The sequence below is a fragment of the Platichthys flesus genome, chromosome 19, assembly GCF_949316205.1.
Source record: "Platichthys flesus chromosome 19, fPlaFle2.1, whole genome shotgun sequence".
Lineage (NCBI taxonomy): Eukaryota > Metazoa > Chordata > Actinopteri > Pleuronectiformes > Pleuronectidae > Platichthys > Platichthys flesus.
This window is the reverse complement of record NC_084963.1, coordinates 16,787,481-16,815,097: the sequence shown is the minus strand read 5'-3', so window position 1 is coordinate 16,815,097 and position 27,617 is coordinate 16,787,481. Positions and strand designations below refer to the sequence as shown.

At 40.5% G+C, this 27,617-nt stretch overlaps 2 protein-coding genes across 4 annotated transcripts; both read right to left on the bottom strand.

Annotated features, from left to right (window-relative positions):
• Positions 1 to 393: 393 nt before the first annotated feature.
• Positions 394 to 10,669, bottom strand: wdr41 (WD repeat domain 41). Of its 2 annotated transcripts, none has more exons than XM_062412733.1 (14): positions 10,472 to 10,669; positions 10,264 to 10,334; positions 8,838 to 8,953; positions 7,965 to 8,013; positions 7,744 to 7,872; positions 7,595 to 7,657; positions 6,052 to 6,163; positions 5,844 to 5,906; positions 5,618 to 5,722; positions 5,153 to 5,337; positions 4,925 to 5,046; positions 3,734 to 3,819; positions 1,264 to 1,397; positions 394 to 1,164 (listed from the first exon to the last, which is right to left on the bottom strand). In XM_062412733.1, the coding sequence occupies exons 2-14, from the start codon at positions 10,309 to 10,311 to the stop codon at positions 1,024 to 1,026; spliced, it is 1,353 nt and encodes a 450-aa protein (XP_062268717.1). In that variant the 5' UTR covers positions 10,312 to 10,334; positions 10,472 to 10,669; the 3' UTR covers positions 394 to 1,023. The 2 variants fall into 2 exon arrangements, with proteins under 2 accessions (XP_062268717.1, XP_062268718.1); XM_062412734.1 differs by having other exon boundaries at positions 10,501 to 10,668.
• Positions 10,670 to 22,579: 11,910 nt separating this feature from the next.
• otpa (orthopedia homeobox a) lies at positions 22,580 to 27,400 on the bottom strand. 2 transcript variants are annotated; one of them, XM_062413082.1, is made up of 3 exons: positions 27,325 to 27,400; positions 26,448 to 26,854; positions 22,580 to 23,929 (listed from the first exon to the last, which is right to left on the bottom strand). In XM_062413082.1, the coding sequence occupies exons 1-3, from the start codon at positions 27,398 to 27,400 to the stop codon at positions 23,417 to 23,419; spliced, it is 996 nt and encodes a 331-aa protein (XP_062269066.1). In that variant the 3' UTR covers positions 22,580 to 23,416. The 2 variants fall into 2 exon arrangements, with proteins under 2 accessions (XP_062269066.1, XP_062269065.1); XM_062413081.1 differs by having other exon boundaries at positions 27,364 to 27,400.
• Positions 27,401 to 27,617: the final 217 nt, after the last annotated feature.

Here is a 27,617-nt window from a genome sequence, read left to right as displayed (position 1 = left end):
AAATTATATATTTTTTGTTTAATCCGTAATGGTTTAGTGGTGGGTTGATGCTGTACATATCGTAAAATGATTTTCGAGGCTGGACAGAGCCCGGCTAGCCATTTCCACTGTTCCAGTATTTGTGGCAAGCCAGGCTAACCGTCCCCGGCTTCATATTTAGCTGATACATATGAGACGAGTAAGGACATCAAATACACAAATCCAACTGATTTGGAGCATGGTAACAGCTCGGACTCTGTGTTGATCAAAAGCAGATAGGACTTTCCCCCCCTCGCAGAAAAACAGGTGGTCTCAGAATCACAACCGGGCTTTTGGTCGACAAGATGATGGGGAAGACAAATCTCTATAAAGAGAAATGTGAAACATCAAACATGAAGACACAGGCACCAAAAGGTTTCTCACTCCGTGGACACTTTATTAGGTACAGTCTAATGCAACCCAGTACAAGTGCTGTGTCATCGAGTCAACTTTTATGAGGACTAAAATAATAAAAAATTTACACTGTCACAAAGGCGTCAATTCAACTATGTTTTAGCAAATGTCAGAGATAATGATGAGTAGTACTGCCTTAATTTCACTTGCGTATACAAATATAACGCAATGAGTTAACAAAACTCTAAACTATGACCTCAGTTATAAACTTATAACATTGTTAACAAAAACTGAATGATATAAAAGGAGGAATTTATGATGACATTTTAGTTTGTAGAGATTGTACATGTGTACCTATCAATATGGCCACGCAGTGAAACAGCATTTGAACCCTAAGAGGGACGCCCCAGCATCACAGCACTTAAATCACATAAGGCGGAAAGTAAAGATAGTACAATTTGTTTCTGAGATGAGGTATTTAATGAGTTTTTCAAATTCAAGTTAAATACTGGTTTTCAGTCAGAAGGCAGGCAGCTGTAACAAGTAAACGCACACAACAATATTTACACTGAACTTAAATTACTTTTTCACAGACATCAACCAACGCCGTCCCACCTCTCCTTGTCAAGGCAGAGAGTCAAAGGTTAAAGGTCAGAGTCCTCCATTCTCCTCCAGCTTTTGGAAAAGTGCCAGGCTGCGGAGGTGCGTCTGCCTCTCTCCGTTCTTCCACAGAATCAGCAGGTGGTCCGTCGAGCATGTGACCAAACCGTTCTCCTTGAAACTCACAAACATCTGAACAGAATGAAAAACGATATATATCTATATTTTCTTTAATGCTACTGTCACACCATCTTGAAGCGAGACTTGCTGTATGTTTGCACGTCATCGTACCTGCACTGCCCCGGAGTGTCCGATCAGGTCCCCGGTCAGCTCCAGAGTCCTCATGCTGGGGACATCTATGATCTTCTTTGTTGGAGGACCGGTCGGTTTGTGTGAACGGCCAAATGTCCACATCCCAAAGAACCCTGAGTTGAAAAGGACCACTTGTAGAATATTGAATGGAACTATTACTGTTACAACTGAAGAGAAAATCAACTTGATTGATTGATTGAGCCTCTGAATTCAAAGCTTATCAATATTTTCATATTGAAAATGGATTAAACGGTTTAAGATTAAGATACGTTTATTTATACCAAACACATGCACAGACATGCACATCACACTCATGCAATGGTAGGTAAATGTATCCTCTGCATTTAACCCATCTGGTGCAGGACACACAGAGCAGTGAGCAGCCATGTACGGCGCCCAGGGAGCAGATGTTGGGGGAGTAAGGTGCCTTGCTCAGGGGCACTAGACAGGGTAGGGACAATCCTCTTGGATTTTTGGACAGATCAATCCAGGTTCGTCTTTGTTGTCTCTCCCTGGAGTCGAACCAGAGACGAACCAGAGACCTTCTCTGCCCATAGTCCAAGTTTCTGTCACTAGACCACCGCCTCTCCATGTGATGTGAAAGACAAGTGGACTTGGTTGTAGATCCCTGTGCTTTTAGCCATCATGGCTACTCCAGCTACTTTCAACACTTCTTTTCAGTCAGATTGCATTTGAATTGATAAGGTTTATGTGAACATCTGTAGGAGGCTCAAGCAGATTGTCCCAATATACACAAGTCATTTCTCTTAACTTTTACAACAGAAGTTTTAAATGCAGAAGTTACCAATTTTCATAGTCACAATGGCCACATTAAGGAGAAATACGGCAGGTTTAAAAATGTCGGAATTTTCCTTAAACCAGCAAATGCTATACTTTAGGTTAATGGAAATAAGTTAGGATCAACACTGACATATCGTCCAGTTTCATATGATGAACTTATTAAAAAAATGGGTTTTTACACATCCAGCTATTAAAGTGAAAGATAAACATTTATATTTTTGTGTGTCCAGTAGCCCCCCTCCTTCAGCTCTGTTTTTGGTGTCTACCTACTCTGACGGGAAATATCTGGCCCCATAGCTGCTAAATCCGCAACCTTAATCATCAGCTGGTTTTTGACTATGGTCATCTGCAATTTGGTGCTGAGCACATGAAGTAGTTCAGTGGATTTTGGAGCTTTTTCACTGAAAACACCTTAGTGTTGAGGCTGAAAACCAAAACAAAGAGCTAAAAGATGCTAAACAGCTGCACAGAGCTGAGAAAAATTGCAGAGGTTGGTGATTTTTTTTTATGTTGTATTCACTCCTTTCACATTACAGTGTTGTTTTGTAAGAGTATTCATTGCCAAGTGTAATTGTCGAAATGGCCACATACACGTGAAACACGCCAGGTTGAAATATCCAAACTTTTTCCTTTAAAGACCACAGGAGATGCATGTAGTTGGTTTCTGGTTTGCTACAGAGACATAAAGCAAACAACGGGCCTTTGGTGATGCGGGATGTTCTCTCCTGCCAAGATCTATTCAGAATCAGCACAGCTCTGCGCTGACTAGAAGCAGCCAGACCATCAAAGACAAAATGCACACACAGACAAGCACTCAACTTAAGACGACCGCACTCAAGCACAACACACAGCCTCTCTGAGTGCCAGGAGAGAACACTTTTCCTTTGATAAACACAACAGCACATCTGGACTGCACTAGTGTTCCTCCACACATCAAAACTCTCCACTGTAAACACACATATTGAGTTGAGTGGAGGCTACTTTTTCCTCAGTCTTTGAACTTTCTGATTCATACTGAGGTATCTGATCAATCACTGGGATCCTAATCCAGTGTTCTTAACAACACAAATCCACAGAAAGAAAATAGGACGATGGATTTCTACTGGATACGTCTTTATGTCAGCATCAGCAGCGTGAGGTCAGACCTGAAATTGTTTGTGTTTTTCTTGTATAGTATTGTTTGTGTTTATTGCTGCTTTGAGACATGCATTGAACTCTGGATAATCTCCTGACATTCTCTGAAGGACCAAGGTAAGCCAAGGTGAGAACACTCGGTGCTGATGAAATTTCAAACACGGGAAAGATTCAAAAATAAAAAACAAAAATAATTCAAATATCTCAGAATGGAAAAGAGGAGCCAGAGATGAAAAAGACACTGACGAAGATGTCTAAAGAGTTTTCGGTGATAAGGTCCGACACCGGTGTCAATGTGCTGTAAACAAAAATGTGATCTCTGCAGTGGAATAAATACATTACCTCCTGTCTCTGCCTGCTGCTCCACCCCTCACTTGAATCCTCTGGAGATTTCTGTGTGTGTGAATGCATCTGAGCAGAGAATCTCCTTCTGCATTCATTATGTGTGAAAATGTGTATGTGTACGTGTATGTGTGAACGTGTATGTGCGTGTGTGTGTGTGTGTATGTGTCACCTGGAGACGCAGGTTCCCCAGGCAGCGGTAACTCCTGGATCTCCCACATTCTCACACTACCGTCTTCAGAGCAGGACATCAACGCGCTAAAATAGACAACAGTGTCAGAGCTTGAATGTCAATCAAAAGCTTTTGTATTTCTAATTATTCTTCCTGTTAGGACACAGACATGCACTGTGTTATACTCAGGCTGCCACTTCTACAGGCATCTTTATGTTTGTTTGTGTTTTTGAGCTCAAGAATATATTTAATAAACTAAACCTGAGAAATTACAATGAAGTCGAAGACAAATTCAACAAACAGCTGACTGATTAAACACTGGCATCTGAGAGAGAGGCAGACACAAGGTAAAGGCAATCATGACGAGCAGCGTTCGTGTTTTTTGTGATGGAGATGAAGATGAATTTCATTTTTACTTTCATTGCCCCATGTGAAGTGAACTAGAGAAACCACTGTATAAAAAAACACTTACAGTCCAGATGTGCTATTAACAAAAAAACGTTGTTAATAGCACACTGCTTTGGAAACAATTCTAGAAAATAAGTGGCGCTAGAACCAGAGGACACTAACTGACTCTGAAGTAAATCTCATGAAATGTTCTCTTGTTGACGTCTGAACCCAATATTATGATTTCATTGTGATCATTTTGTCAGTTGTTGCTGTCTGGTCTTTTGTATGCCCAAACAATCTGGACATCATTTGATGAAAGACACTGATATATACCAATCAATCAATATATTGTTTTGTTATTTATTTTCTTTGTTTCATTAAAAAGATGTATTGATCACAGGAAACAAATTGGTCTTTGGTAGGCTGCATCCGTTGAATTAAATTTTTAAGCATCACAGATTCTGACAGGTGCATGAAAGGCAGAGATGACATAAACTCAATTAGATAAAAATTAAGCAAATTTACTTATTTTCTTACTTTCAAACTATTAAACTGACTTTTGAATTTTACATGAAGCTTTGAGTATTCTAATAAAGAAGGAAGAAAATCTGTCTGAACTGGTCACGGAAAGCGGTCACAAGTAAGAGTTGTATGGTGTGAAAAAAGTTACAAATCAAAAAATATTTAAAAAAAAATTTAAAGACAAACTTTTAGATATAATCCTACTTTAATATTACGGCTATTTCTTACTTTGGAGATGGTAGAGACAGGAAATGATGAGAAGAATGTGCAATGTGTTACCTGTCTGACAGCAGCATGGTGTGTAAGACATTGGAGTCATGGGCGACCTTCCTGTAGGCCACCACTGATTTGGTCCGAATGCTATAGACATACAGACCACTGCCCACCGCTGCGAGGATGAGCTGCAACAAACAAACATTATTTATCTATTTTATTGATCACATCAACAAAACAACATGTAATTTTCGGATGACAGCAAACTACATCCACTTCAACTGTCCCCTTCACCTTTCCATTGGTGGTGAGATGCTGAATGGACATCTCGCTGGGTTTGGGAGCCCCCAGTCGTATCTCAGCCTGAGCGCAGGTTTGCGACTCCTCCCACAGGATGTGCTCGTAGGCCAGAATGTTCCAATCGATCGCATCCCATAAGATCAACTCGCCCGCATGGGACCCGCTCACAAAGAGCCCGTCTGAGGAAGACATGGAAGCATACAAAGCAGCACAGTCGTAGTTAAGTTGTACGTAGAAAGTCAGATAAAGTTGGTTTGATTATTGGCAGGATTACGGAAAGTTTACTGAACCGATTTCAATTGAATTTTGTGGAGGGTTTGGGGCATGACCAGATCAAATTTTGTGCGTATTTGGATAAATGGGCTGATTCAGGCAGAGATAAGGTGTTAGCCTCGGATGAGGTATGTGCTCTCCAAATACGCCCCAAATGTTCATTAATGTTTCCTTGTGGACACTGACCATTGACGTTGATAAGAGCTCGAATCTGGTCTTGGTGGTCGGACAGACAGCGCATTTCAGCCACTGACACAGAGGAATCAGTAGAAAAGGTCAACCTGTAGATCACTGCGAAAAGAGAAAGAAATACACATTCTTTCAATCAATATGCTTTTCCCTTATATATTCATGACATGCTGTTAGTAGTAAATAATCCTGTAAGGGGATATCTTTAAAATCTCTCTCTTACTTATTTCTTTATCCATGGCAGCAGCTATGCAGTTCTTGGGCAATTCTATCAAAGCAGTTATTCCTGCAAAATGGTAAAATGCGACAACAAACAGTAATCAGCATGTGTGCAAACAGCGGTTACAGGGGTGAACAAAGTTAGTGCAACAGACGACTAATGAAAGGATATTTCTGTGACAGTTATTTTTTCCCATATGTTTTCTCCTCACCAGTGTCGCTGTGGTTCTGTTTGTGACACTGCAGCTGAAAGTCTTTGTTCCAAACACACAGCTCCTCCCCACCGGAGAACCACACACACAGCCGCTCCAGCACCAGCAAGCACTGAGGGAAGACACACACACAGATGGGTGAAATAAGGATGTGCTATCTTTAAATTGGACACGGACACACACGGACACACACGGACACACACACACACACACACACACACACACACACACACACACACACACACACACACACACACACACACACACACACACACACACACACACACACACACACACACACACACACACACACACACACACACACACACACACACACACACACACACACACACACACACACACACACACACACACACAAAGAAAGAATCAAATATAATTAGTTGCAGCAATTAACCAACAATTAAGTCTGAAGAGGTGAAGTCGTAGAGGCCATGACTGACATATACAAGGAAATCTAATGTGAAGCACCAGGATGTATTTAGCATTTCTGCAGCAGAACATTTCCTGCCTTAAACTTTCAAGTTTTATTTCATTGAATACAGTTTACAGATAGAAACACAGAAATCTTTGAATGAAGCTTTTCAGAATGGATTGTGATGGTGCACAAGGAAAGCAGAAGCACCTTGAAGCCTTACATTGCAATAATCAGAAACTTAAATAAGTACATCTGTGAACATTATATTTGACTGCTTCTGAGATGAAACTGATATTAACATAAAAAGTAAATACACGCTTTGACATTGTAAATGTTACCACAAATAAAATGTAATAATTTATAAAAAGTTATATTATAAATTTAGCTTGTTTACCATCAGACTGATAATTAAGGACAGTGAGCACAGTAAGCTCAGGGATTTTATATTATGACAAATTTCTTGAAGAGTTGGTTCATCTTGAGAACGACGCTGTGTCTTAGACTGACACATTTCTTAATAAACATTTCCACGACTAATAATTAATCTGCTGGATACATTATCTTAATTACATGATGTATATCCACACATTCTGTTTTATGACATGTTAGATTAAGAGACCGCAGTTCTGCAGTAAATGTTACACCTTTGTGTTACACCTTTGCGGTTTTGTTTTTCAATTCCGTCCGACAAAATCCTGATGAAGGGCTATTACCAAAACGATCCAAATAAATATATCACTGCAAGTTTCAAAAATGTTTGGTCCACTTACTGTTCTCTGCCGCACCTGTCATTTAATAAATGTGCGACGGAGTTTTCTTAATAGTTAAAATTCTATGACTTTTTTGTATGTGTGCATTAGGGATGATAGTTAAGAGGTGAAGTTATTTTTGTGTTCTTAATAAGGCATTATAAGACATGTGTTTGATTCCCCTGTTAGTGTTTAATCAAGTGCTGCTGCTGGTGTCTTCACATTAATCACTTTAGACGTGTGTCCTGTTGGAAGGATTAGGGGCAGGTTACTACACCGAGACAACAGCAATTATCCAGACCAGAGACCAATAAGCAAAAACATACTCACACTTATGTAGTAAGGATTATCACATTACCTTTACAGATGACTGAAGATCTGAAATGGTCTGAACCCTGTGGCCTGTATCAGGGTCCCATAACTGAAAAATTCAGGGTTAAGGAGAATCGAATAAAAAAGTGTTCTTTAATGTTATGGTGTTTTCTCGGTCTTTTGGTATAAGGATACACTGAGACTTCTGTCTGAGGAGGCCGTGATGAGGGAGGTGTGCGATGTGAGGCCATTGTTACAGGTGAAGGTTGTTATGGCTGTTATTTGCTGGGAATGGCCCCTCAGCTCCTGCAGCCTTTCCCCTGTCTAGCAGCCAGGCAAAAACATTTTTTTTTTTTTAAATTAGTGTTTCCATGTTAGCAACATTAAACAATGATAATAAACTTGCAACGTATTACCTCAACATTCCACACCAACACAAGGCCGTCGTCCCCAGCTGAGGCACATCTGCAAATGATTACATGGAAGGAATGAGTTGTTTCTCGAAACCAGGCTCGTGTGACACATATACCTCAGAGATGTTGCCGGGTTTCATCTTCAGCAGGTTGACTAGTCAAACACTGCAAGAAAATCTCTATTTCAGTGAGGAATCATTTCCTGCAAGTCCATCTCCGCCTGGGGAATCTTAAAAAACATCTGTCCTCGGGCTTACCGCCTTCATTTGCCCTTTGACCCCCGAGCAACCGCACTACCTGTTCCCAAAATCAACTGACATGATGAGCGGATGAAAAAAGAGAGATAAAATCAGGAGAGAAGGAACTGTCGAGGATCCGTTTTCAGATTTCAAAAGCAATCCGGAGAGAATTTTCTGGCCTTTGCCCCCGACTGTGGACCTGCGTTTGCGGCGAGGACACGACCCAGAGGAGGGGGTTATTATTGGAGGAGGCCAGGCGTGAAGCATCCCACACCTCCTGACACACACACACACGTACTTAGTTATGTTATAAATCCCAATCTGACCACTTATGCAGACCCACTGTACCGTGCCACTGTGCAGCACGCTTCCACAAAGCATCGCAGAGAAAACCCTTCAATGTGTGCGTGCATTTGTGTGCAGGCCACAATAACAGGCTTTGGTTACACCGTACTGTGCACACACACAATCACACAGGGGTGATGATTGGGCTCTTGTCATGCTCTGTAAGTTTGCCGTAGGTGAGGATCTCCTGTCAATCACAGGGGGATCGAGGCCAGCCAAGGGTAGAGAGGAGAGAGGTTAGAGTAAGGGAGGTTGGGCGGGGGGGGGGGGGGGGGGGTTGTGGTCTGCTTACCTGAAGTCATCAATCTGCACCAGAAATCGAACAATGTCAAAATGTCCTTTCAGCACCTGCAGCTCAGTGAAGCAGTTTTTGGGCTGTTCCTCACCAATGCACAACACCAGGCTTTTCTGCAGACGTAAGAGGGAAAGTGGTGAGACAAACAGGCTGAGGTGCACGGAGGGTGTGTGTGTGTGTGTGTGGTGGAAAGTAACAAACTACTTCAACTTTATTTCTTCTTTTACTGCATGACATTTATCTGACAGCTATAATTACTTTTAAAATGTATTCTCTTTATTCCTGGAAACATGTACTATCATCCCGGGTTCATGTGGATTATTTCTCAACGAAATGTTTAATCATTTAGTCTCATTAACTGCACAACATGAAGTTTCAGAGCCAGAGTCTGTCTTTAAATGTCTTATGTTGTTCAACCAAGAGTACCAAACCAAAATAGTTTCAGTTTACAAGCAGCAAATCCTGGATTTGAGGAAGTTGGAACATTTCAAATATAGGACAAGATGTTGAATATCCCTTACAAACAAAATATTGCATTTTTTGCTAGCTAACTTTTCAGCTAATAAAGTTCTTATGTAAAAATAACATAACATATTTAGAGGGGAAAGTGCCACAAGGTGTTCTTTGGCACACAGATTATGAATTTTGATTAAAAAAAAAAACTGTAGTATCTGAAATCTTAATATAATAACCGGCCTCTTCTTGGAAACACCTGTCTGAACTACTTCGCTTTCATATAACATAACATAACTTATATTGTTGTAGCTGAGATGGCGCTTGCTTTGTGCACATTACAAACAGTGAACTTGTGTACTCAGAGTTGTCAGACCCACTCCTACGGGTCACTGGATTAATCTGAATCGTTGCGAGATTATTGCGAGAGGTAAGGAAAACCTCTGATGCACACGTCTTTAGATATTTCACTCATCACTGATTCCTTTGATCATTTTACCTGCCTAACCCTTCAACAGCTGTTAATAATTCTAACTTTTTTAGTCCCTGGCAGAATGACACATTTGCGTAAAATATTGGTGTGAAACACTTTTAGCTCCTAGCCCCAAATATCAGCACAGATGTTTATCATACCACATGTTAAATTTCACCCTGAGCAGTTCATATGAATCATGGGAAGGAATCACTAGAGTTAATAACAGTAAACATGTGGATCCTGTTGATATTTATAATGTAATAGTAGTGTGTGTGTGTGTGTGTGTGTGTGTGTGTGTGTGTGTGTGTGTGTGTGTTCTGACAAGTGCAGCTGTCAGGTGAAAGCAGCTAGTGTTGTTAGCCTCTGAGATGCTGTGGGGAAGAGGACTAGCAGGAAATAGGACAACATACGAAAGTGAAGGAGAAGTAGCATAACAAAGTCGAGCCCTTATTAAAACGTGAGTGGAGCTAAGCTAACATTTACATGACAGCTCACCTCCACGGAGCCCTGAGCCTCACGACCACCGAGAATCCACCGCAGCATCGTTCGTTAGCAGCTAACGTTAGCTGGAGACACAGCATGAAGCCAGTTTATACACACACATCTCTATGTATCAACCAATAAACATAACTTAAAGACAATAAATGATGAAACATCTTCATCTCAGGATTCAAGCTAACGCTACAGACGAGCGTTTCCTTACCATACATTAGCGTAAACAGAGCCTGTTACCCGGTGAATAGATGTCGTCCTGTTTATCCCGAGTGTGGCAACATGTTGACCCCAAGCGAAAATAGATAATCTCACCGAACCTGACAAATGTAAAGTTGCTACTGAGACGTTTGAGCTGCGTGAGGGAAGAGCCGAGTTTCACAATCACAACAAATCATTCATGTGACTGAGGCTACGGAAGCTGCCGAAGGACAAGTCTCATTCAGGTCGAGTAATATGGGGAAGTGATACTAACACTGCTGTAGATAATGAAAAACGGTAGATTTTCCATTTAGACAAGGTCAGTTTAAGTCAATACAACAGTAATAATCCATTATTCAAAAGTTCACGTAGACAGTTATTGTCGGGTTCATGTACATAAAGTAAAAGTACAAGACCTGCTGATGTGCTCAGTTATATTGCATTGTTAAAATGACTACCTCAAAATAGTCCCCACAGTCACATGATAAACTGGCGATCACATTAACCGTTCTGATGATGATGATGATGATGATGATGATGTCATCAAATTGTACTAAAGTTGTGTTTTACATTATGCTTTTGTAAATGATGCATTTTTGGGTGAAGGAAGGACCTCATAGATATAAGCTGATCCAGCTGATCCTCTATGCTCTTCCACTTCATCCACTGCCCCTGTCCTGCTTGTGTGACAGCCTTATCACATATGGTTGCTTCCTCCTGATGTCGGACTTTCAGCTTTCACTGCTCTGATGGAGTAGCCTTGTTACACAAAGGGCTTCTCTGACCAAGGCCCAAACTTCCTCCTCCTGGCCCACAATGTCAGCATGCTGGAGCGCTGCCTTTGTGTGTTGAGTGTCTTTTATCCCTGATATTCGCCTTGTGACTCTGAGAGATCCATCCTTAGCTTCGGCTTGGTGCCCTTGAATATGTTCTATATGGAAGATCTTAATTTGTAAAGTAAACATGGCGGTAAAAATTTTACCTGTGGAGAAAAAGCACAATACTTTCCTCTGAAATGTGAGAAAGTACAAGTATAAAGTAGCATGAAGTGGAAAGAAAACTGTAGTAAAGTGCAAGTAACTCACAACTGTACCTTAGTTCAACAACACTAATGTAAATATACTTTTTTATTTCATGCCAGAAAATTTCAATAACTTCAGTAGGAATTGCATCTACTCATTCTCGCTCAGTGAATAATAGGATTAATAATTGTACAAGCAGTGTTTCCAGTTGCGACAAAAAAAAGTGGCCCAGTCAGTGAATTTAGAACCCACCCAGTTTTCATAAAAGTTGAACAGACCTTTATCCACAATCTTTGCGATGTCGTAACATTAAATATATAAAAATACTCACTTACAAGTAAGCCTTTCAAAAAAGAAGAAAATGCCTGCCTAGTTGTAAGAAGGTGAAATGACACTTGGCTTTGAAGGTCATATGTTTTGTCGAACTGAGAGAAGGAACCGTTACATATTCTTTTTTCGTTAACATTTTATCCAACCCAATTAAATAGAAAGTTGCTCTCTAGATAAACAAATGCTCAATTTGGCAATACCTCATGCAGATGTCTTTTTCAAATGTTTTGCATCTGGTCACAAGATGTTTTCTTCTTCACAAATCACTTCTCAGCTTATGTGTCCTGGATGTTCCAGGTTTCCACACCACACATGTATAAATTGTTTACTGTAATCTGAAATTGAACTGAGGTTTCCCCTTTGAATGAATGTACAAACTCAGTCTAATTTACCAGTCTGTACTGTGAAGCTCAAACATGCAAATGAAGGAACAATGAGCAAAATATATTTTAAGGTAAATGGATCTCTATTGAGTCAGCTGTGTATCCTGCTCAAACCAGTGTCATTCTTCTTTTTACAGCTAGATGGCAGTATGTAACAATCCCATGAGATCACACAGGGCTCAAACCCCTGTTAGCCAGACATAACCAAATACATGTGCCAATTGCTTCCTCTTGTATTTATCTTCAATGCATTCATATTTGTCTAAATTAAAAAGGCAAAAACTTTGTTTTTTTTAATTCAAACAATCTCTACCTGCAGTTTTGCTCTGCTCCTCCTCTTTCATCTCTTCCCTCCCATGACTTTATGCATCGTTGTTGACCTGCTCTTCCTCCACATCCTCTTCTTCCACTCTGCATTCTCTCCTCTCTGTGTCTCCCCTGTTAACACACACAACCACACCAGACACACGGTCACACATCAACCTCGCTGTATCTACTCCTGCTCCCCCGATTGAGACGACAAGCAGTGTAGGGCCTGTGACCTTCATGGTGGCTCAGATCTGCGGCTGGCACTGATTTCTGATTTAGTGTCGATCCGCCGCGCTTGTCAGGGGCTGCGAGGTGCTTTCCATGTGGTAATAGAAAAGCTCAAGGGCAGCTGGAGAAAGGAGGAGGATTAGGGAGAGGGATTGGCTGAGGTGGAGGGAATGGGTTTTAGATGTGAGGACGGGTGATGCTCTGTTTGTTTAACTGCCTGTCAGATATCTGAATGAATGGGTCAAATATGTAGACTGTAGAAGGAGTGTTTTGAGTCACTATGCTGCATAATTAAAATATGTTAGGGAATGTGATGCTCTGTGAGGCTGCAGACACAGCTGAGCTCCGAGCCACATGCAAACATCAGTTTATCTATGTGTCACAATACTCACCATGACAGGGCTCAATAAAGTTCTTATTGTTTTTCCTGGGGAGGACATGAGTGTCTGTGCCAAATTCAAAAAGAAATCCATCTGATATTTCACAGAAAATATTTTGTTATTTGTTTCAACCTCGTGGTGTTGCTAGAGGAAAGGTCAGGGGTTCACAAAAGTCATTAGGATACATAGTGTGTATAGTGGAGTGTAAAGTGGATCTGATGCACGTTGAGCTATTTTCACGGGTTGAACATTTTGACTCTTTGGTGACATCAGATGAAATATCATGTCAATCAATCAATCACCAAAAGCCGGATTTCTCCTTTGGACACCACATCAATATATCGAGGAATGTCTTGAATTTTTTGTGAAAATATTTCACTGAAAAACCAAAGATTAAGATACATTTATTTGTCCCAAACACATGCACAGTCATGCAAAGGCACACTCATGCAGGTAGAAATATTTAACCTCTGCTTTTGACCCATCTGGTGCAGGACACACAGAGCAGTGAGCGACCATGTACGGCGCTTGGGGAGCAGATGTTGGGGGAGTAAGGTGCCTTGCTCAGGGGCACTAGACAGGGTAGGGAGACTCTTGGATTTTTGGACAGATCAATCCAGGTTCGTCTTTTGTTGTCTCTCCGTGGAGTCGTACCAGAGACGAACCAGAGACCTTCTCTGCCCATAGTCCAAGTTTCTGCCACTAGACCACCTTAAACTGGCACTGCCTTTGTGTTGTGGTATTAAATATCACCTCCAGCTATGATTAATGATCCCAAATAACACTTATTAAATGAAAAGCTGTAGTTTTACAATTCAGTTCTCAAAGCTCTCATTTAACTGGATAGCAATGTAAAATACTCCATTATTCAAGAGAGCATTGAAAGGAAAAATGTTCACAAAGTATAAGTACAACTTCTGTTGATTTTCATCATCAAAAATACTATTCAATGCAATTAGGTGCACTGTTTAAATTAATGTTGCATATTATTTTTCATAATTTTCATAAAAGCAGAATGAAAAGTCACAAAAACAGCACTGTGAACCACAACAAAAAAGTCCTCCACTGACCACAGTCACAAGATACAAATAATAATCAAAGCAACTGTCATCACAGCAACTATAAAAATAATAATTACAATACTAATAATAATATTCTTTTATTGTTGCAGAGGAATAGTCAGATTAGCACCAAAGTCAGTGGAGTTTATCCTCATGTTCATGAAGTCTGTCACCACAATCAGTCTGTTAGCTGTTGAGACAGAGGTGGGCCAGCATTGACCAACATTTCCAACCCAAGCTGGTGCCAAGAAATCCATTGGTAAAATGACCAAGATAATTAACAAATTATTAAGAGGAGAAGACGAGAAACAAAATGTTAAACAGTTCAAATATAAATCTAAAGGGTAGTAGATGAAGAACGATTGTTAAAATCTGATGAGAAAAGAAGGGTAGGTAAAAGGAAGAAATACAGGGAGAAAAGTGGAAATAGGAAAGTGGTTCCTGAGTGCAGCGGCCGCCGTGTGGAGTAGACAAGGTGTCAAATATGACCAATGGCAGGAATCAGCTAAGAGGTGAAGTCATGATGCGATGGCCACCAAAGCACTCACAGCACTAAAGAGCCACACAGAGTCAGAGCAAAGAGTAAAGTCCGCCCGCACCCTCTTCCCGTGCTGCGGTGCCTGAACGCTTCGGCCCCTATCTCCAGCCTGTAAGGAAAACAAATGGTTATGATGATGGAAAAGGAATTAAGCTGTAATTTAGCAATGGGCCAACAACCGCATTCAATAACGGGGCCCCCGCCCTCCCTCGCCGCTCGGAGGGGACTTGTAGAAGAGAGAGGCTCATTCCTGACCAACACACTTCACTGTCCCTCTTCATCAGGATTCCACTGTGTTCTGCTTTAGCACACTGGCCTCTGCCTCCACATCAGATCTGCACTAATACCTCAACATGTGGTAGCACCTCCTCCAGTCAGATGTGTCCATCACAAAGATCTGACTTCCATTTCTATGTTAAGAGAATCAACTTTCATTTCATTAATCCCAAATGCTGCAGTCTGCTCATTTAAGAACAAGGTTGATGCTATTCAATAGCCCAAAATCAGTTGGATCCTGCAGCAGGTGTAAACCTTAAACATTTTTATTCATAGGGGATTATTTTCAGCTGTGGATTAACACATTTTGTGAATTTGTGAGTACCGTTGGCCGCACAACGGTCAATGTAAGATTGGATCAAAATATACTACAATAGTACTCATATAGTAGTATATACAATTGTACTCAGTACTCACATATTGGATTGGATTCAATTTATGGTCATTACACAGAGTACAAGTACAGAGGCAACGATAACCATGGCTCAACAGTCCCCTTAAATTCAATCAAGCCAGACCAAATTACACACTCTCATAGATGTAAGTTCTTCATCAAGATCCATGCATTTTTAGGTAGTCAAGCTAAAAAGCAAACAGACCAATGGCAAAGTAAAGTCAGGTAACTACTCTTCAGTCTTTATCATAATTAAGGGACATGTCCCCCATTACAGTGGTGTACAGGTTTGGACAACGATGCCGCTCAATGGCACAGAAAATCTATCCATCTACAGAAGACTATCTATCTATCTATTTATCTATCTATCTATCTATCTATCTATCTATCTATCTATCTATCTGAAAACCCAGCTCTCCTGGGCCTGAGTTCCTTTTAACCACACATCTATTAATTGATTAACTTTTTTAACTGTAAACAGCTAAACTTATTAACTGTACATATTATATTTATTACATTTTATCTTGTATTTAACATTATTTTAACTACTATTTTTGATAACATAAACTTATCTAGTTATCATGAACTTTCTCTTATAATACAACATTTGTTATGCTATTTTGAGATTCATTTTATGCACTGTATCCTAATGATTTTATACAGGGCTACACATCTATCTATCTATCTATCTATCTATCTATATCTATCTATCTATCTATCTATCTATCTATCTATCTATCTATCTATCTATCTATCTATCTATCTATCTATCTATCTATCTATCTATTTATCTATATATCTATCTATCTATCTTTCTATATTTCTATCTATCTATCTATCTATCTATCTATCTATCTATCTATCTATCTATCTATCTACTAGCCTCATTCTTTAAACTAAATGATACAGTAGGTAGAAATGTTTTCAGTCCATTGTCAGTACATGGAAACAGTTATTTTTTGCTGGCCAACACCAGAGATGGGGTGAGTTCCCCTCTGAAGCCCTGGCACCTCAGGTGTCGGAGTTACACAAAATAAATGTGTATTTTCACAGTTACAGATTCTTTGGTTCAACATAAATAGGCTGAAGGTCTCAGTTTGCTAACAACACACCTGACTCCTACAGACACACAGACAAACCCACTGACACAAGTGTTCATACCTGTTCAGAATGACCACAGTTGAAGGAGAGTCAAGCTGCCAACATGGAGCAGGGTGAGATGCAACATCTGATGTGGTAAGAGAAGAGTTTTTTCTTTCTTTCTTTCTTTCTTTCTTTCTTTCTTTCTTTCTTTCTTTCTTTCTTTCTCTCTCACCTTCTTTTTTTAATTTCAGAAAGACTACTGCTTCGGGTATGAAATAGGTACCTCAGGTTAGAAAATTAGTAAATTGGAGTTAATAAATCGCAGGATTAGAATCTTACCCAACTGTTTGAAAAGAAATGGAGGAGGAGATACAGAAAACAAACAAATATTGTACAGTAATAAAAAGATAAAACTACCCTACCTTACTTTATGATACTCACCGAGCCAAACCGAATATCCCTATGTCATCATTATGTTTCTCTTTTTGTTTCATTTTGGTTAATTACTAATTTCATTATTTTGTGTTCGTGTTAACTAAATTTCTTATTTCAGATTTATGATAATGACTTTTTTTTCATTTGTCATCAATCTGGGATGTTAGGCCTGTGGGAGGTGGGGATAAACAGTTATTATTGTAAAGCTGGGTGATTTCCCATGAACCTGTTTTGTATTTTTCTGAACTGATTTTCTAAACTTGTCTGATGTTTCTTTTGCCCTGATGAAAACAAATGGGAAGTGTATGATTTGAATATATATGACACAGAATCCAGAGGATGATGGTTATACAGCTGAGCAGGGAGGAGCGCTGAGTGCATTCAAGCTTCTGTCACTTTGATTTGTCACGTGAGTGTGACTGTAATCGCAGTGTTTCACTCATCAAAGGTTAATTATCGACCTTGACCTATTACATACACCCATACAGACCCTCACACAGTTCAGACATGCGGAGGGATTGTTGTTTCAGTGCGATCCCTAAAGTCAGGAGCCGCTACAGGACAGCAATGTAAACCTGCCACTTCTCCTCTACAATGTATCTTCCTCCTCTCCGTCTGACTGATCATCACTGTCTGTCTCTCCACCCTCCCCTCCCTCCTCCTCCGCCCACCCTCATTTGGTGACCCACTAATGTTCTGTTCATTTTCTCTTATGAATAGATAATGGGCAAAAATCAGATCTCTTCATTTGCATGTAATACAATTAAGACCTTTTCAAACAATGACAAATGGAAGGAGCAGCGAGGTGTCAGTCAGGCTCGACAGTGAGACGGCAAAGACAGCATCGGCGAACCTCCTCCATTCTTTAACGAGAATTAATAAAACCTTCAAATGGGATTTTCTCGCCGCCATCTGGAATAACAATCACCGGGGACACTCCTAGACTCTGCCTGTCAAATAAAATTAAAGCTCTCATGAATTTGGATTCATAATGTGGATGTTGAGCCGCTAACATCTCTTTGCCAGGAAAAGCCAGAGGATTAGATTTTTTCTCCTCATCGGTAATAATGGAATGTGTTGCCCAGACTGATCAATTTCAAAGACAGACACTGGAAACATAAACTTAAGACCAAGTGTTGAAAGTGTTGGTGACCTATTGTCACATGTCACATTTAACAACTGATACCTGTGAGCTGTCAAAGAGAAGGTTCACATTTGTATGACTATCTTAAAACAATTCTTAAATTACCAAATGAACATTTATGTTGCAGTAGTCGTCGTCACTCTCCATGCTTGGCCCTAGAGGGATCCAGCTATGCCTAGCTATGTTGAGCTATGTTGGAGCTATGGATTCATATTTACTGTACTTACATGAGAGCGCTATTTAACTCTAAACCCGTGGAACTGGCTCTCACATTTTAGGTTTCAAACCAACAGCACTTAGCAAACACCAGTCTTCATTAGGATAAATGTATCAGTAAAATTCAGCCCCAGTTAATAAAACAATTCATCACTCTGAGTTCACCAAACCAAGGGGTATGAAATCCCCTCTTCATTTGTGTCCCAATGGATGGATGGATAGACAAATAGATGGATGGATGGATGGATGGGTGTTTCTCGAACACTGTTGCTGAATGTAAGGATTCTAACAGATTTTTGTACAAATTAAACAATGAGATACAACATGTCAATCGGTGAACTTGAGAAGTGCTGTCAGACAGATTTCATTACCTTTAGACAGAGACACCTTTGACTGAGCTAAGCTAAGATAACCAGCTGGCTGTAATGTGAGGGAGGATTTCCCTAATGTGAAACTATTATTTTCATTTTGTTAAGATAATCACAAATACAGGGATAAGGTTGCAGTTGATTTGATTATAATGCAGAAGCCTAATTAATATTCATAAATATGAGTTATCATTATTTCATTCAGATATTTTTCTCTCATACAAATCTATAAAAAACAGAAACTCACACTATATGCATGCACCAATGTTCCCCCTCTCTCTCTCTCTCTCTCTCTCTCTCTCTCTCCCTTTCTCTCTCTCTCTCTCTCTCTCTCTCTCTCTCTCTCTCTCTCTCTCTCTCTCACACACACTAAAACACACCCAAAGACACACAGCCACACACACACACACACACACACACACACAGGGAAATTAATGAGCTCTCATTCATAATCCCGGACAGAGAAAGCCATATTCACCCTTGGATGGTTTATTGACTGATTTCATTTATTTGTGTGGAATAAATAGGAGGTAAACATTGGCTCGCTCTCACATTTTCCGCGACACACTCGCTGCACAGCATTCTGGGAGAATGATCCCACCAACAGCAGGGTCACTGATTGGCTACCTCGTCAGCGCGCAACAAATTACCCAATGAGAAATAGGTTGCCCATTTTCACAAACTAATTAACCTGGGTGATAGTGAAACAAATTATTACATTTATGTCATATTATTCCACATCTGTCTTTAGACTACAAAAATCGTTATCCCTGTGCTTCCCCACCCCCCAATCGCCTCCTCTTGATTATAAACACACCCAGACGTCGGGAACATCCCTCACTATACTGTATCTACAGCATTCACAAATTCTGCTTATTTTAAATAACTTGTTTGCACACTTTAAAAATAAATCTGACATTAGTTTAATGTTTATCCTTCTTTTACCAAGTACACTATACATACATACGTTACTAGCAAGCATCTCGTGCAGTAGTTTTCAGCAGGGAGATCTTGAAGGGTCATAACTTAAATCTGAGGGTTCATGGGATTCTCGTGAAGCTAAAAAAGGAAAGAAGAAACATATTTCTGTGGCACACATTATGTTTAGGCTTTTAAAATATGCAGAACACATTATTAACGGAAGGACGACGAGGCCGCGCATGCAGGGTTCAATTCATCCACCTCACCAACTTAATCTGAATTTCCTGAGGCTGACCTGACAATAAGGAAAAACCACATAGTGTAAAAAAAATTAAACCTTACCGGACAAGATCCGATGTTCACCCATGATGAAAAACCTCCGCTGTTGAAAATACACCTGACAAAGAAAATATGCAAAAAATTATATGATTCTCACCTTTTCAGCTATTTACTGTTTGTTTAACCAGTGAGCTGCAAAAATCGAATGTACGTGGTTTAATCTGGTCTAATTTTAATAAAATCCAATCTGCCCCTGAGTATGTACCTTTATGAACAATATGGCAGGAGAACAGGAGCTTGACATGTAGCTTCAGGACCATATATTGGGTCATTGAGGTTCCTCTTAATTAAAACCCACACTGAAGCAGAGAAAAGGGAAACAGACACTGAATTAATAAATGAAATCCTCTGCGGATCAGATCTCCTTCTTCACATTTAGTAACACTAGTTTCTGGAGCTCTCTCTACTGTAACTACTCTCATTTGAAAAGACTTTAATCACATACATATACATAAACATAAATATAGTGATATGATTGAAATAAGAGGAAGCTTTGATTACTATCACACCCTGATGCCAACCTGCAACCGAGCCACCCCGAGTTTGTTTACCACGATGCAGACTGAGGCATTTGAGAAAAAAAGGGGGTTCCATCACAAATCTCTCACTGTTTGTCTCTTCCTAATGGCCACAGCTGATGGAGCTTTCATAGCAATGAATACATTCCCTCATACCGACCAGAAGAGGATGTGTCAGTATTTAAACCACGGCCATGTCTCTCTTTCCTCATGATTATAATCATATAATTACATCATTACTTTCACATTATTTGGGCCGGAGCAGCTGAGCAGAGGGAGAGAGGGGTTTGAGGCCTCACAAAGTGCAGAACGTTTCATTGTGGATTGGCTCCCAATGACTTAAATGCAAAATGACGCACTAACCTGTGGGTCGCACAAAAGGGAACGATCAATGCCAATAGACGCCTACACACAGAGTCTGTGCTGCGTCCCAGCAACAGAAAACTGTCAAGTTGATGGAAGCATAAAAATCTGAAAAACTAAATCCTGACATGACAGAATCAGTTTTTACCTGTTTCTGCTTTCTGACTGAATGTCTACACAAGAATGTAAATGTCTGTATAGGGCTTTAGTCACTCAAACACTTCACACTACAGTTCTTCATTTCACCCATTCACACACAGTCATACGCTTCATCTGTGAACCTCTACTTCCTCTGTCATGTACTAGGGGCACAGCAGTTTAGAATCCCGCCCAAGATCCTTTCGGTACGGGGAATGGGCTTCTGGCCGGTGGTATATCCGCTCTACCCCCTGATCCACACCAGTTCCTCGGAGAATTCAATAAGGATTTGTGACAATGGTGTGAGGTGTGTTGAAATATGAGCATTTTCAGCTCAGAGTCTACAGCCCACATAGTTGTAGATGTGACACCTACATGTCTGTTTGTCATTGTTGTATTACTAATTAATGAGCTGTGGAAAAGACATCAAGATCTTTTATTCCATTGTTTTAGGAGATTAAACAGTTGCTAAGACTTCATGAGCAGGAATCAGTGATTTAATAAATGACTATACACAATATGATGGGATTGTAGGCAGATACAAGTGTTTACTCATAGTCTATATACTTGTATATAACTCCTCCCTCTGGTTACATCATAATGATTAAATTTCGATATCTTGATATGACTTTGTTAAAATGTGTTAAAATGTTAACATACTGCTTATAAATGTTAATTAGGGGACTGTGAGTATAAAACAGAGTTATGCAACGTTCAGTTACTGGAGCTTCGTCTTGTTTCAGGCTTTTGGCATATGAGACCTTTGGCTAACCACTGCTTATTTTTCAGGTTGGTCCTGATTGACTTTGACAAATCTGTCATAGGGGAATGAATGTTTTTGTGAGAAGACTCTCTGTCTATTATCTTCCCTTTTTTTCTGCAGGTACGATGTATACAGCATCAAAAGTATACTCATAATGCAAAAAGAGGCCTTTTTTGATTATTTTATTCTTATATTTAATGATGCATTAACATGGAAGCAGCATTTTTTGTGTTGTAGCTTGAGGTGATGCTCATTTTGGATTGTTTCATTTTAGACAGTAAATTGTACATCTGCCAATTAACTGCTGGCTGATAAATGTGGAGTATGAATCTGACAATATTTCCCTCTGAATGTCACAAAGGTTAATGATTAAAATACTTAGAAATAGCGCAAATTGAAAAACATTGTAGGTAAACGTACCTTTACTTTGCCCAACTGCCCAAAGGTTCAAGATTCATGTGATATTTTTACTGCTACATCTGCATTTTTAGCATCGAAAAGAAAATGGCTTAACACCACCTTCATCCTGTTTTGACTTATAGACGATCATCTGACACATGATGCCACACGACTGAAGAGATGATTGGTCGGTGGGGAACTCCATGGTGAAGACGAAACCCCAGATGCCTATTTGAAGGCGATTCATTATTTAGTTGGAAATGGAGCTTTAAACTGGTTGAACTGGATTAAAGCCACAAACTCATCAGATTTTCTTCCCTTCCGCGTGATTAATTGCTCCTTGTAACAGGCTGAATAAACTTTCCCCTTTAGCTCCAAGGTTTTCAGAGTCTTTCACTTTAAAGCCTTTAAATTTCTTTCAAGAAAGGAGGTTTGATTCACGGTGTGACATAATCGAAAATGATTTTTATTTGATCATTTACATTGAATTGATATAAACATGTCCATGAAACAAAAATGGTTCAAACATTTAAGAAAGTCATATTTGATAATAAGCACAGACATAACCCTTGGAAACATAAGTTATCACAAACTGACCAAATGGGAAGAGAGTGCTTCCCCTACACAAAACATCCTATATAACAGATTATAGTTAGAGTCAGTTTTCATGTCGTCATTTGTCGTATGTCCCTTCGTTTTGTATTTGTTTATTTACTTATTTATTTTTGCCCTGGACAGCACATGCAGTCAAGTCCTTTTCCATGTTGTCCTGATTCCTGTCAAACCAACACAACCTCATCCCTCCCTCTCTTCTTTCTCTCTGGTGAAATCGTTCATGTGCTCATGCTGTTAAACTTCCTCGGTGTTTCTGCACGTCCACCGTGCACGCGCCTTTGGCCCTTCACAGTTGCATGCTGTGCAGCAGGTTTGGAGAAAAAAACAAAGGGGAAATGTGTCACCTACAGTTGAGTATTTCAAGGTATCCTCAGAAATTGTCTTCAAAAACCAGTCAGTCACCGGGAGCCCACGCAACAACAGGCGAGGGCAGTGCCAAATAAATAAATACTGAGCAAACCAATAAGTTCAATTTAAATAGACAAATAAATAGTCGTCATAGGCTACATGCGAAATAATAAATTATAGCATTAAACAGAACCAGCCCTATGCTTGATAGAGGCCATGAGGCCTGATAAATAGCTTCAGTTCTCCCTCTGGTCTGTGATTGGGGAGAGAATCAAACTGCCAGGTGCACAGCTCTACTCTTTGTGATGTGAACAAGTATCCTGCTTGTATTTTTCCCGGTGGATGGATGAATAAGAACTGAACGCAGAGGAAAAGTTCTTCGTACTAGGTGAAGCTCATGGATACTGTGTGCTCCAGCGCTTTGCGGCGCAGCGACGCGATGCTTGTCCCTCTCCAGACCTCACTGTCCGGGCCACACAGCTGAGGCGAGCCGGGCACGTTGTTCGGACCGGATAAGGACGCCATCCCGGGGAACGAGGGCTGGTAGAGGTGTGACTGCAGCCCGCCGCCGTTGGACGACATGTTGGATAGACCCATGGAGTTGTGCGGCGGCCCGGCGCCGAGGCTGCACTGTGACAGGGACTGCGCCATGGCCTGCTGGCGACCCAGAGAAGGTGGGAGCTGCAACTGAGACACGCCAGGCATCCCTGCGGTGGCCCAGCGGGTGTCGTTGGCGTGGAAGGAGCAGAGGCTGTCGCCCATGGCCGCTGCCGCCGCTGCGGCGGACTGGAACTGGGGCAGGCCGTGGTGCGTCGGCAGGAGAGTGCCCGGAGAGCGGAACACGTTGGTGGTCTTCTTGCGCTTCTTCCACTTGGCGCGTCGGTTCTGGAACCAGACCTGCGGACAGGGAGGAGGAGGCGGTGAGAGGAGGCGGCTGTGATGGCTGCTGGGCCACTGACAGGTCATGTTATCAGAGCACATAAAGAAGGTTATGACATCAGCCCGTGATCATCATGATAATATGAACAACCAACAATAAATCAGCTCCTGGAAAACACAGATTTATGTTTACTTCTTTTTTTCCAGGGTCCCATCAGCTGGTGCCATCTATTCACACTGCTCAGGTCCCTAAATGTTACCATCAACGATATGAAAACAATTCATTTTTAAAATAAGCTAAATTAATAACGTGTTTATTTTGCTTAAAAATCCTGTAACGTCCATCAAGGTCAGATTTTTATATATATAAAAAATATCACAATTTGCCAAATAGGCAAGTGGATTTTTTTTTGAATTATCATTATTATTATTTAGCTTTCATAGAATTTAAGAACTTTGGTGATTTTGTAAAATGATTGTAAAAAACAATCATGCCCCTTTAATATTTGTGTGCAATATTCCAACATTGTAGAGATGGTGAGTAGTTTTTCTTTTATTGAACTGTTTAATTTTTTTTGTATAGAATTCATATTTGTATTTATATAAGATCTTGTGTCCGCTACTCAGGGATTTCACAGTGGTGGTGGGAGCTAGTGAAGAAGCAGGCAGTCAGATATTAAAGATAATGTTAGCGCTGTGACAAATGGCTCTCGCTGGTGAACGGACTTTATTCGCCCGGGTCCTTGAGCTGCTGCTGGTTTTGCTTGCGAGCGGGCGTCTATGATTAATGTGGAGATTTGCTTGAGAAAAGTGGGGCTCGGTAATAAGAGAGGGACAATCTCACTCTTATTCCAGCTCGCGTAGCCAGCCGTGAAACCCGGCCCGAGAAACATGACACTTCAGGAGAAAAGAAAAACACAATTTCTCATTCTGTTTAAAAATAGAGACAGAGCGCGCCCGGCGTCGAGACGCGGAGAAAGGCGCATTGGCTCAAACTGACTCTGGACCTGCGTCTTATTCCCATCCCTCTAATAACAACAGATGAGCGTCATTACGCTAATTCTTATTTTATGTAAATGTTATGTAGAAAGTGAAGTGACTCTTATAATAACGGTTATTAAGGTATTATTTCACACGTGAGCAGCTCCAGTGCATGTGCCACGTGGTTAATAAGGCGATGCAGCTATCATTCCTTAATGTGCCTCATATTTTAAGAATTATTTTCACAGTGTGCAAACTGGAAGTGACTAAAGACAGCGAGGACAACGCACAGTATTATGGGATGTAGTCATGGTGCTGACTTACCCTCGTGAGCACAAGGTTAAAATGTATGTTAAAGATGATAACAGCTTTTTCTGAGGCGATTAAACGAGTGTAATAAAGATAATCGTCTGGTTCCCTCTAATTATATGAAATTACATGGGCGAAAAATTTGGACCAGTTTTAACAATCCCTCAGAAATAAGAAGTTTTACTTAAGTCATCAGAAAAACAACCACAACTGGGTCTGAAACATATAAACATAAAATATTGGATACAATAAAAAGTTTTACATCATAAAATCTATTTTCATTCAATGGTCTTAAATACATTTGTGAACGGATGAAAAATAAAATCTCAACCTGAAAGACTTGTTATGTCTAGCAATAATCCACAAGGTTGCTGTTACCAATCCACGTGAGGTTTTCATTCATGGACTGCTATTGGGCAAGGCATTGAACCAGAATAATACACAACCTGTAGTTATATTTATTTAAAATAACACATTGCACTCGTTTCATCTGTTTACATGTGAACATTTTGACTGTTTGTGAATATTAAAATACATTTGAATTATAAAGTGAAAACATTATAACGTTTATCTTGCTTTGCGTTTTATTCCAGATGATTATTTCAGTGTAGCAGTGTGTTTCTGTAATGATGGATATGATATAAATAAAAACTATAAACCAATATCAGATATAATTTAACATGTTATATATGAAACTAGTTTCAGTTTCTCCGGAATACAGACATTAGACATTTTTTATTTTAATAAAATGCAGTTTTGTAAAAGAAAATTCATTTTAATATTAAATAGAGGGTATATTTTTTTGTCGATGGCTTGTCAGAAATAATATTTTGAAATTAGTTTGCACACATGTTACAATGCTCCTGCAACGCAGAGAGGGAAAACAATAAGTTAGAAATGTTCGGTCACAAATGTCTGTTAAATAACGGCTGTTAGGAGAATTTAATTTCACTAAATTTAATTTATAATCCGGGTCCTGCAACAGCGAACCGATGGGTTTTTAATTTTTGGAGCTTCTGGAGATTTAGTTTTAATAAAGCTTTTTAGAAAATATACACGTGTTTAAAAATAATCTTCATTAAATAATTCAGATTTGAATATAGTCTGACCTGCACATGTGGTTTCTTGCTGCTTTACGCAAATGTGAAGCGAAACATGAGTCGTTGTTTTGAGTTTTGCTTCAATACGACTCTCTGTTTGATGAATGAGTGAATACAAACAGGCTGCATGCTTCCAGGCGTCCTACCTGCACTCGGGACTCCGTCAGGCCGATCCTCAGAGCCAGCTCCTCCCGCATGAAGATGTCTGGGTAGTGCGTTTTGGCGAAGCTCCTCTCCAGCTCGTTGAGCTGCGCCGGGGTGAAGCGGGTCCGGTGCCGCTTCTGTTTCTGGGACTGCTGTCCTCCGGACTGGCTCGAGTTGCTGCTGTTCTGCTGCTGCTGCTGCTTCTCCTGATCTTTGCTGTTCACCTGCACCGTGTTGGATCCACCGCCGCCGCCGCTGATATCTTCACCGGGGAGCATCGTGGAGCCCTCCACGCCGTCCGAGCCCGGACCGAGCTCGCCGGAGTGGCCCGGGTCGGGTCCCCCTCCGCCGAGCCTGCACTTCAGAGCCTCCCTGTGGCCCAGGAGCTCCGCCGCGGCATCCTTCATCCCTGCAAAGGCAAGCAGAGCTGGTGAGATTTGAATAGTGAACACCTTCTCGACAGGAGGGAAACACATGGTTAGGCATTTTAAACTGCACACAGGCGACATGGCAGAAATCAGGAATCGTTGAAGCAAATTTTCTGCGCCAGTAGAAAATGATGCAGCACATGCATTAAAGCATCCAGGTTAAAAACAGAAACACCAAAGCAGAAATAAAAAGCACATGATCGCAGCTCTATGACAGAAACAACTACAGCATGCACACATTACAATCTGCTCCTTAAATACTCTTAATTCAATTCGTTCACACGCTATCTCAGAAAACGGTTAAATCAAATTACGCAGTAATATAATAATAATAATTACTTTTCCAATGAATTAAGCGAGTTTAGTTCACTTCAGCCACATTAAGATGATGTAAGAAGCAAATTGACAATTTTCTGAGCTTGATTTAGGATTAGAAGTGGCTCCAGCTTACAGTAGAGTTGAAGACCGGAGTTTGGTGATGATAACTCACCGAGGCGAGCATCCAGGAGGTCGGCATGAGATAGCATTGCGCACCGCTCCAGGGCGAAATGCTATTCCCACCAACAACAAAAAAAATCTCTATGACTTTAACCTATTTAAGAAATATATATCGCCTAAATGAAAGCAAATTCGGTTTGTGGTTAAAAGGGAGGTTGGTTGCATTATAATGTAGTTTAGAGGAACGGGGAGGCGCTTAACGGCGGAATGAACCCATGAGCTGCTCCAAACGAGGACCAATCAGAG

Coding starts and splice junctions, on each gene's coding strand:
- wdr41 (XM_062412733.1), bottom strand. CDS start 10,311: ATGCTGCGGTGGATTCTCGGTGGTCGTGAGGCTCAGGGCTCCGTGGAG. Junction 6,164..7,594: donor ATCTTCAGTCATCTGTAAAG/GTAATGTGATAA, acceptor GTCTTCCCTCAG/TGCTTGCTGGTGCTGGAGCG. Junction 3,820..4,924: donor ACCATGCTGCTGTCAGACAG/GTAACACATTGC, acceptor TGTCTATTTTAG/CGCGTTGATGTCCTGCTCTG.
- otpa (XM_062413082.1), bottom strand. CDS start 27,400: ATGCTATCTCATGCCGACCTCCTGGATGCTCGCCTCGGTGAGTTATCA. Junction 26,855..27,324: donor CTCCGGTCTTCAACTCTACT/GTAAGCTGGAGC, acceptor TTGCCTTTGCAG/GGATGAAGGATGCCGCGGCG. Junction 23,930..26,447: donor TGACGGAGTCCCGAGTGCAG/GTAGGACGCCTG, acceptor CCCTGTCCGCAG/GTCTGGTTCCAGAACCGACG.